At 54.8% G+C, this 9,705-nt stretch overlaps 1 protein-coding gene across 1 annotated transcript in view; it reads right to left on the bottom strand.

Annotated features, from left to right (window-relative positions):
• Positions 1 to 526: 526 nt before the first annotated feature.
• The window catches only part of LOC114485368 (serine protease HTRA1-like), a 20,029-nt gene continuing 10,850 nt past the window's right edge, over positions 527 to 9,705 (bottom strand). The window contains exon 4 of the mRNA XM_028486687.1: positions 527 to 793. Within this exon, the coding sequence (XP_028342488.1) occupies positions 542 to 793 (252 nt within the window). The 3' untranslated portion in view covers positions 527 to 541. The remainder of the gene's footprint in view (positions 794 to 9,705) is intronic.

Genomic DNA, 9,705 nt, shown 5'->3' with positions numbered 1-9,705 from the left:
TAGTTCATGAAAATCACAAGAAAGTCTGGGAATAAAGCCTACCAGAGGCAGCGAGTGCACAAAACACACCGTGTTTCTTATTTATTAGATAGATGTAGGGGAAAATGCTTTTTAGAAAGGTTAATCCTATAGGGAAACAGCTGAAGTGGAAAAATGTGACTTAAAAAAGATTCCATTGATGAGATTGTGTGTGATAATCCTTGACCTCATTAGACATGGAATGGGTCGGCCTGATGCACAGACTGCCCCCCCACCCCCCACAAGGCAATGCAAACTCCTCTCGGGGCTACAGAGCCTGTGCTGAGGTGAGCACCCCTCCTGCCACAAAGTTGAACAAGCAGCTGCAGCTAGGGGTGGCTGACGCTGGGGCAGGGCGGCGGGGGGCATGGAGAGCTCCTCCGGGCTGCAAACTTTGGCAATCTCAAGTTCCCGTCACAGGAGTCCCCGGAGATTGCCAACAGGCTGAGGACCAGCCCTCTGCCTCATCTGCTTTAGGGGATCCTTGAAAGCACCTCGAGGATCCTGACTCCAGCCCTGCTTCCTAAGCCCAGCCCAGCTTTCCAAACTCCCAGCCGACCCTGCAGCGGACAGGGCTCACGTTGATGATGGCGTCTGTCTGGATGTAGTCCATGTCCGAGTTCCGGAGCCCCAGCTCTTTGCCGCCTCGCTGGGTGGTGCTGACGATCCCAGTGGTGACAGTGTTTTGAAGGGAAAACGGGCTTCCAATGGCAACCACAAACTCTCCGGGCCGCAGCTCCGAGGAGCGGCCAAGCAGTAGCACGGGCAGCTTTCCCTGGAAACACAAGGTTGGCATTGCTGCATTTGGTTAAGTGAACAGAACGGATAAACGCACAGATGTCGTGGAATGCCAAGCCAGGGACACGGCTCATACTCACCAGGCCTTGCAGGAAACCGAGGTCAGGCCTAGCATCCCTTCCCGGCTGAGGACTATCTTCCCTCCCACCCAAGATACTCAGTGCCTCCCTGTAAGCTGCTGCAAGCCAAGTGTGCACTGACGCTGCCACATGCCAAGGAAGACGTGGGACGGATACTGGAGGCCAACTCAGGGTCTCAGCACATCTTGAAGCTATCAGCACAGGCTTGCTCTGAAACCCAGAGGCCAGGAGACGGAGGGGGACAAGTTTAGGACTGGGGGCAAGCCTGACTGCAGCACTCTTAGAGAGCCACAGGGAAGGATCCAGAGCCCACACCCCTGGGGGGAGGGGAAAGGGTGGATCTGCCCCCACTTATCATAGGCTCGTCCCTCCTGGGTTCTGAAGAGTCAGGAGCTCTGTGGGCTTTGCAGCTGCCCTGACTCCGGCCGGTGCATCTCTGTGCTAAGCACATGCAGTCCTGGGGAGGGGCAGGGGTGGGGCTGGGGGCAACAAGGCATCCAGGGCCCCGAGACGCCAAGACCCAAGAGGTGGGCTCTCTCCTTGCCTGGAAAGGTCTTGCGTCAACCCGTCCCTGGCAGGCCGATTAACCCAACAAAGCCTGGTTGATCCCCAATGCCCTGTGAAGGCCAGGCAGAGTCAGAAGCCCCAAACTACTCTTCAAACCAAAACTGGACAAAATAAAGCCAGCTCTCGTCACTAGGGCTGAGAGCTGGGCTTCCGCCTGAGAAGGCTCTAAGCTCTCCTCCCTCCCTTCCTCCCTGGAGCCAGGCAAACCTCCGAGTTCCTTCCTCCTTTGTTTCCTGAGACAAAATGAGCAGCTGCTCTGAACAGTGTGGACCAGCCCAGAAAGCAAAGAGCGGGCGCAGGCCTAGTGCTAATTGCGAGGTAAGAGTCTTCGTGTTCGTCCACCGCGAAAAAGAAGGAAAGAGGAGAGGAGGCTGGGAGGGTGCAGGGGGTGGAAACCAGCGGTTACTTAGCACTTCCTTCGCCAGGGATGAAGCAGACACCAGCTGATGAGATGGGGAGATCACTGGGCCCATTTAACAGATGAAGAAACTGAGACTCCAAGCAACTGGGTGACTTGAGACGGGCCAGGGATTTAAGAGTGCAACCCCGAAGCCAGACTCTCATCCACCACAAGGTACTGAGTCACAAAGAACCCCCTCTGACCCCAAATAAGGAAGATGCTGGTCAGGAACAAGCTGGGTCAGAAAACTCAGGGAGGAAGAAGATATATTGAAGCAGGGATCCAAGACCTAAAACTTTAAGGGGCTGCATGAGAAGGGATGCCCCCTCAGATCACAGGTACTGAGAAGCCTAGAAGAGCGCCACAGTGAAGAGCACAGACCTGGGACCGGGCGGCCTGATTAGATCCTGGCTCGAGCTTACAGCCACTCTGGTCCTCAGTGTTCCCATCTGGAAAACGGGAATAACGCGGCACACTTATCTCATTGGTGTGTTGTGAGAATTAAGCGACTTGAGACCTGAACGGCTCTTTGAAGAGCACCTGGCTCAGTTAAGCACCACATAATTGGGACATGTAAGCATCAGATGTGTTGGTTATTGTTATTAATATCAGGGTCTGTGCAGACTCAGTGGGGGAAACCACACCAACGACACTCCCACAAAGTAGCGCGTGTCACCCAGCCCTCCACCTAGGAGGAGGCTGGTGGCACAGGCCTGCCCTGACAGTGACACTTTGCCCTTGCGGTCGCCTGAGGCTGGCGTGTGTGGTACTGCTCTGGAGGGGGCGGCCTGCAGTCCCCACTCCCCGAGCTCATCCAGAAGCATGCCAATGAGCTCAGCATGGCCTGTTTACCCTGGGCCCGTGCCAGCCGCCCCTGCCAGGAATGACTTCATCCAGTAGCCACAGCGGGTGGGTGGGCAGGAGTCAGGGCCAGTGATGAGCACAGGCCACTCTGGGGAGGCCGGCCAGGGACACTACCACTCCTCCAGGGCCCAGGGACCGCTTTCAGGGCTGGGCTTGGGGGGTGGGCAAGAGAACACAGTGGCGAAGGCTCCTGGGCTGGGTCTGCAAGGCTGCCCAAGATTACAGCTGCTTTTCACCAGCTTCAAGGCGAGAGTTCAAGTTCAAACACAGAAAGGCGGGCCCAGCCCACATCAGCTCAGCCACAAGCCGAGAACCACATCAGAAAGTTACAGAGCAGGACTCACTGCGGAGGTCTTAATTAGCATTTTCTCATCCCCCACCCCTGCTCCTCCACCTCCACCCCCTAGGAAGGGGGCCAGACCCAGGCCCCTGAGTCTCAGGCAGATTTAGAAGGCAGAGCGGCCCAAAGACAGTTCTCCCTGGAGCTCCCCTCTTGCAAGTCTGAGCTCAGGCCCAGGGGATGGGAAAAGGGGGCACATGCTCTTGCGGAGTAGATGCTGTGAGGACGGAGGGGAGAGACCCCCAGGCGGGAAGGAGAACACCCAGGGCCTGCCGCTCGGCTGGCTGCACTCACTGGGGAGGAACAGGCCTGTGGCCAGTAACGGGGCCCAGAGAAGCCTGTGGATGAGCTTGGCTCCAGCGCAGTGACGTCGCCACACTGTAGTGACCGCGCAGGCTTGGACAAGTGGACGCCAGCGATAGGAGCCCAGAGTCTCCCCGAGGACCAATCCTCACTTCAACACAAGGGAAAGAAATTCAGGTCACAAGTGGTCACTTAGCCAAACCTGCACCCATGGCCACACCGAGAATCACCTTGGTTAAGTTTTTATTCACTCAAACATCTCCTAGATTCTAAAGGACAATCATAAGACAGAAATAGGCAAGTGGACACATAGCAAGGGGGATTCTTAGACTATGAAGCTTGGACTGATGTGAAAGGAATGACACAGGTGACATTTTACCTCCCAGGTGACAAAGCACCTTCACGACCCCCTTGGCAGTTAGGGCATGTTTCCTCCCATCTTACAGATGTGGAAACGGAGGCTCAGAGAGGGAGTGACTCCTCACGGCTCACGAGCAGCCTGGCTAAACGAGAGAACAGGTCTCCCACCTCCCAGACCTTCACTCCTTGTAGGTGTTAACGTGAATTCTAACTGTAGGCAGAAATCTTTGCAAGAGAGTGAGGTGGGGCAGAGACGTGGGCCGGGCCAGATTTACAGCCCTTCACGAGGTCAAAATGCCTTCTGGGGGCCGTTTGGCTCCTGTCTCCCGCAGGTGCCAGCGGGCCGCACAAGCGTCAGACTCTCCAGCCTGCTCCAGATCCAGTGGGGTTCCTTCTCAGCCTCCCTCCTCACCTTGGGCCTGTCTGCTCGGCGCAGCTATACCTCTGCTGGCCAAATTCCTATTTGGCAATTGAGCGTTTTATTCCACAGCTGTCTAGACACACGCTCCACGGGGGGACTCGGGGGGAGATGAAAAGCAGATACGGCTGGAAGCACCAAGGCACGCCTCGGCCTTGACCTGCGGATGGGAAACCCTGGGGCCACCCGTTCCTGGTTTAACCCCGCGCTGCTGTCCGCAGGCTGGTTCCCGGGCCGCCCACATCAAAGCCGGCTCCAGGCTCCCTGCGGCAGACACTCTGTCTGAGCCTCCCTGTGAAGCGGCCCAGCCACAGGCCATCTTGGAGATGCCCGACCCTCTCCTAACAGCCCACATCTCAGCATCTCGCAGGAGCCTCGCAACATGCCTACGAAGTAAAGGCGCAGACATCCATCCTCCACTTGGCAGCCGGGAGGAGCCAGAGGGGGAAGGAGGAAGACTGGGGCGTGCGGTTCCTGTTCCTTGTCTCCAGATTCGCCAACCGCTGGCGGGGAGGGAGGGTGAAATACAAGTCGGGTACACGGCAAAGCCGGGACGGGGAGCTTGAACGTGGCAAAAGCTCAACCCCGAGGCTCCGGATGAGGGCTGAGCAGGAGCCCTCGGGCCCCACCAGGGGAGCGTGTGGCTCACGTGGTCCCAATCCCTCCAGGACGAGGGGCAGCCCAAAGTGAGTCCACCACACTGTCCGTTCTCAAGGTCATGCTCTTGTTCATGAGAGGGAGGAGCCTGGGAGGCCAGTGGGAAAGAGGGGACGTCCACGTTGAAAGGCACATCACCCTCGGTTTGCAAGTGACTCACTTGTGCTACATGCCGGCCCCACAGCAGAGTCAACAAGAGGGGCTGGAAGGGAACACGGATCCCGAGAACAACCGGGTCGTCGGCCATACCAGCCAGGTCGATGGAGACAGCCCAGACAAGGGTGTCAGAGTCCTGCGTGTGGACTCCATGTCCGAGTTAAATCACTAACTACGAGCCGTAGGCAGGATACTAATTGTGTGATAGGTTTACTGCTAAAACCTGGGAGAGGCTGGTGAGTAGCGTGATTAAAGAAGGGTCTTACCGTTCGTTTAGATGCCAACAAACAAACAGACAACAACCAGCAGGCCTGGCATCACCGCTCCCACAAAACGCTGCCAACATGAAAGAGGACTTTCTCAACAAGCATTCACTGAGGACGGCCTGGCAGAGGGAACATGAAAGATCAACGAAACCCACCCGTGCCCTCCAGGCTTACTGTCTGATGCTGGGGGGAAACACACAAGCCAGCAGAACACACAGCAGTAAAAAGAGATATAATCCATCTCCCTCCCCAAGGGCAGCTCAGCCTAGAAGCTTCCATCAAGGCTAAATATAGATCAACACTAAAAATGATCTGGGTGCATCAGTTAGGGTTTCTTTGGGTTTTTTTTCAGCTGCAAGTAACAAAAAACCCAATGCAAAATGGAGTAAACATCCACCCACTCAAGGGCGTGATGGCAGGGCTGACCACTTCAAAGGCTCAAGGACAACGTCAAGAAGAAGCTCCTGCCTTCCTTCCATCTGATCAACGGCAGCCTGGGCTCATGGTCCCAAGAGGGCCACCATCATCCCAGGCATGACATAAAGATGTAGCAATGCCCACTGGAAGTAATAGACTCTTTTCTCCCTTGTGTGTCTCTTCAGAAGAGCTAAGAATCCAGAAGGGCCCAGAACATTCTTCCTCGTGGGTCATCAGCCACTGTCTGGTCATAAGGTTATCCTCAACCACCTTTAGGCGAGGGGGATCGTAGCGCTGGTGACTGCCTTAGCGCCTCAGGATTTGCCTGAGTTAGGAATGGGGGGGGCGGGGGGGTCAGGAGTGGACCTAAAACAAACTCAGGGCTGTGCCAGCAGGGAGGAGAAGGGCTGCGTGCGGGGCCACCATCAGAGTCCACCGAAGCTCAGGAAAAAATGGTTCCTTTTACAGTGGTAATCCTAATACATGTCTGGAAACATCTGTAAGTGTAATTCCTTCGTGCAGGTTTCTCTTTTTTGGCGGTGGGGAGCAAGAGGAGAAGAGTCCGCTTCAAAGGAAAGCAATGGTCACAAATTTCCAGGGCAGTCAGTGTGAAATACAAGTGGTCCGAGCGGAGCCTCATCAGTGTAGACAAACCTCCCTCTTATTCGCATGCCCTACATGCCTTGTGCTTTGTCCCATGAGCAGATGGGACGGGGCACAGCGCCCATTCCGCTCGCCAGGGGACCGACGGTCCTGCAGCTGGCGGTGGTGGCGCCGAGAGCCCAGGTGTTCTCACCAGTGCTCACTGCCCAGATGCTCAGGGTGCAAAGCCAGCTACCAAAAAAGAGCCTCTCTGTGCCAGACCTTGCCACGGGGCAGGGGCAGGAGACGGGAGCAGAGCAGGGCCAGGGAGCTGAAGGAAATCAGAGCAGAGGCCAGCAGAGGAAGCCAAGGTCACACGTCCTCAGGGTGAGGGCCCAGGCCACGGTGTTACCCTCAGACAAGCCCCGGCTGTGTGGCACTGCCTGCTTCACGGGCTCGCTGTGTGGCCTGGGCTCCCCCTGAAGGGGCATCACAACTGCCGATTCCCACAGGGAAGAAAAGGCCTGTGCTGAGTAAGGGCACTGGCTGATGACTTGCTATGGGTTTATCCTCCAGCACCCACAAAGGGTGGTGCAGCGTGAAGACACAGACAAAACACACACACAGCACGCCCACAGCCTCCACGTAGACTGGGAGCACACAGTCCCAGGGAGCAGGGCATCCGTAGTAACTCACTCTGACCTTGGGTCACGTGACAGACTTCTCTGGGTCTCAGTTTTATCACTTCTAAAATAAGGGAGTCGAGCCTGGTGATGTCCAAAGTCATCCCAGCTCTGACAATTACGGATCTTTCCAGAAGACCTGGTAGATTTCAAAAAAGAAAAAACCTATTAGCAGACAATGGTTAAATTGGTGAGATCAAAACAAGCACCAGACGTACTTCCCTGGTGGCGCAGTGGTTAAGAATCCGCCTGCCAATGCAGGAGACACGGGCTCGAGCCCTGGTCTGGGAAGATCCCACATGCCGTGGAGCAACTAAGCCCGTGCGCCACAACTACTGAGCCTGAGCTTTAGAGCCCGTGAGCCACAACTACTGAAGCGCAACATGCCACAACGACTGAAGCCTGCGCGCCTAGAGACCGTGCTCCGCAACAAAGAGAAGCCACCGCAATGAGAAGCCCGCGCACCGCATCGAAGAGTAGCGCCTGCTCGCCACAACTAGAGAACGCCCGTGCGCAGCAACGAAGACCCTACACAGCCCCAAGTAAATACAAATAAATAAATAAATAAATTTACTTTTTAAAAAAGAAAAAGAACAAGCACCAGAGTCCTTAATAAATCTCTTTTCATACAACTTCGCAAAGAGGTCAGACGATCCCTGCAAACTCTTACAGCCACAAGAGGAAAGGGGATTCCTGGAATTCTCCAAGAATTCTCCAGACGCTGGCTCAGCCAGAAATCATCTAGCGCGGACCTAAAAACAATGATCCATCAACCTTTCAGCTTCTGGCCACCCTGGGTTTGGCCTAAAAGCCCTTGAGCGCTCCTCTCCGTTGCAACCTCCTTCACTAAAGCTTGGAGAGAAGAGCAATAAAACGAACAAATAAAACTAAAAGAAAAATTGGCAACTTTCTTTTAACCTCATGAGGCAAGTCAACTACTTCTTTCTCTTCCTTGCAAGTATAAACTGCTCCTGCAACAAAAATATTTTTGTTGCTGAATCTGCAGAAGCCACTGTATCCGCCAGCTGCCCAGCACACCATTTTCAAGAGGCTGGGGCTTGCAGGCTGGTGTTGTGTGTTGGATGAAGTTTGCTTCAAAGGTTAATGTTGCAGCAACTGGCTGAGACTCAACTAAGTGATTCAATGTGTCTTCTGGAAACAGTTATGCTAACCTTTCATTTTCTTTAAAAAATATGCAATGGGGGAAAAGAGCACGTCTCCCGTGAGCGTCCCCCATACACAGCAAGAAGCGGTGCCATTGAACTTGCGTGCTTCTTAAGGAACAGCAAACTAGACCACAGAGTTCAGGGGGATGTTAGCAGCTAAGATTCGCCTGAGACACAGGGATCCCGCCCGGGGAAGGAGGAAAGTGAGCCCACAAGGGGCTGAGGGACAGGGAAATGTGAGCAGATGGGTGGACCCAGATGAACCACAGATCTGCTACATAATTTGCAGCGCCCAGGACAAAATAAACATGGAGACCCCTTGTTCATAAAGTGCATAAAAAGTGCCATTAAAGGTACTAAAATATAAAGCTTTTTTTTTTTTCCCTTCTATATTCTCTCTCTCTCTTCATCTGTCCCGACGTTTTTATTTGCTGTTTAGTGTCATGCTCCCTGGGGCACAAAGCTTTTCATGGCGTGAGTGCAGACCCAAGAGACTCAGACTCAGTGCTTTGCTCACCAGCTACTGGACAGACCCATGCACTGTGCCCGAGCAGGGACAGGGTAGTAGAGCCAGGCCTCTCCCCATCCCAAGAGCTCACTGCCCCAACCCACAGAGGATGGACCACCCCCAAGGGCACTGCAACTTCCTTCGGCACCAGGGTGCGCTAAGTACCTGGATGGGGTGGAAAAGGCTTAGCCCTGCCTCGCTGCCGGCAGAATGACCTGTGGCATCATCCACCCGCTGCCCAAGATGCTGTGGGGTGTATGTACCCCATGCCTGTACTCCCTGGGGGAAGGAGGGTGGCAGTGATTGCTGTGCGGGGTCAGAGGTCCCAGGGGCCAGAGGAGCAGGGAAGCCAAGCATCCATCCTGGGGAGGTAGGAAGGCAACAGGAAAAGGAACAGTGCGGAGGCCAAGGCTCTAAGCCCCAGCACATACTCCGCTGTCTCCTCAGACTTCACTTACAAAGCACAAATTCAAAGATAAAATTAAAACAAAGACCTCAGAACATTAAACCCTCAAGCGGGGTTCCGTTCTGAGCATAGGGTCTGTAAGGGCACAGGTCACATGCCCATAAAGCAGCTGTGCCGGGGGAGGAGGAGGTGGACCAAGACTGAGATGCTTGGGATTCAGATTAGAGAGCGTAGAGGTTACCAGTGATGACAAGGTCAAGGGTACGACCAAGAGAGGGTGGCTGCAGTGAGCAGGTGAGCCGAGAGGCCGGGCCAGGAAGGATCTGCTAACACAGCACCGAGATCACAACACGCACAGAACTCGGAAGGACGCTGGAATCAAGTTACCCCCATCCTTTTCCCCAGACTGACATATTATAGTTGCTGTACAGGGAGGGGAGCAGGGGAAGAGGTGGCGAGAGTGGGAGGGCGGCCAGGGTGGGGGCATGTTCAGGTGGGACAGACAAGAGAAGTGGGGGAGATGGAGGGAAAGAGAGAAAAGGAACAGAGGATGGTTACAAAAAACAAAGCAGAGAAAGGGCTAACGAAGCAAACTTCCCCCTCACTCTTTAGGCACCCCACCATGCTATTTAGACTCCTTTAAGCTACATCAAGAAACGCTGGTTGGCTTCCCTGGTGGCGCAGCGGTTGCGCGTCCGCCTGCCGATGCAGGGGGA

The sequence above is a fragment of the Physeter macrocephalus genome, unplaced genomic scaffold (genome assembly GCF_002837175.3).
Source record: "Physeter macrocephalus isolate SW-GA unplaced genomic scaffold, ASM283717v5 random_1139, whole genome shotgun sequence".
Taxonomy (NCBI): Eukaryota; Metazoa; Chordata; class Mammalia; order Artiodactyla; family Physeteridae; genus Physeter; species Physeter macrocephalus.
Note: the sequence above shows the minus strand (reverse complement) of the source record. Positions and strands in the feature narration are given on the sequence as shown.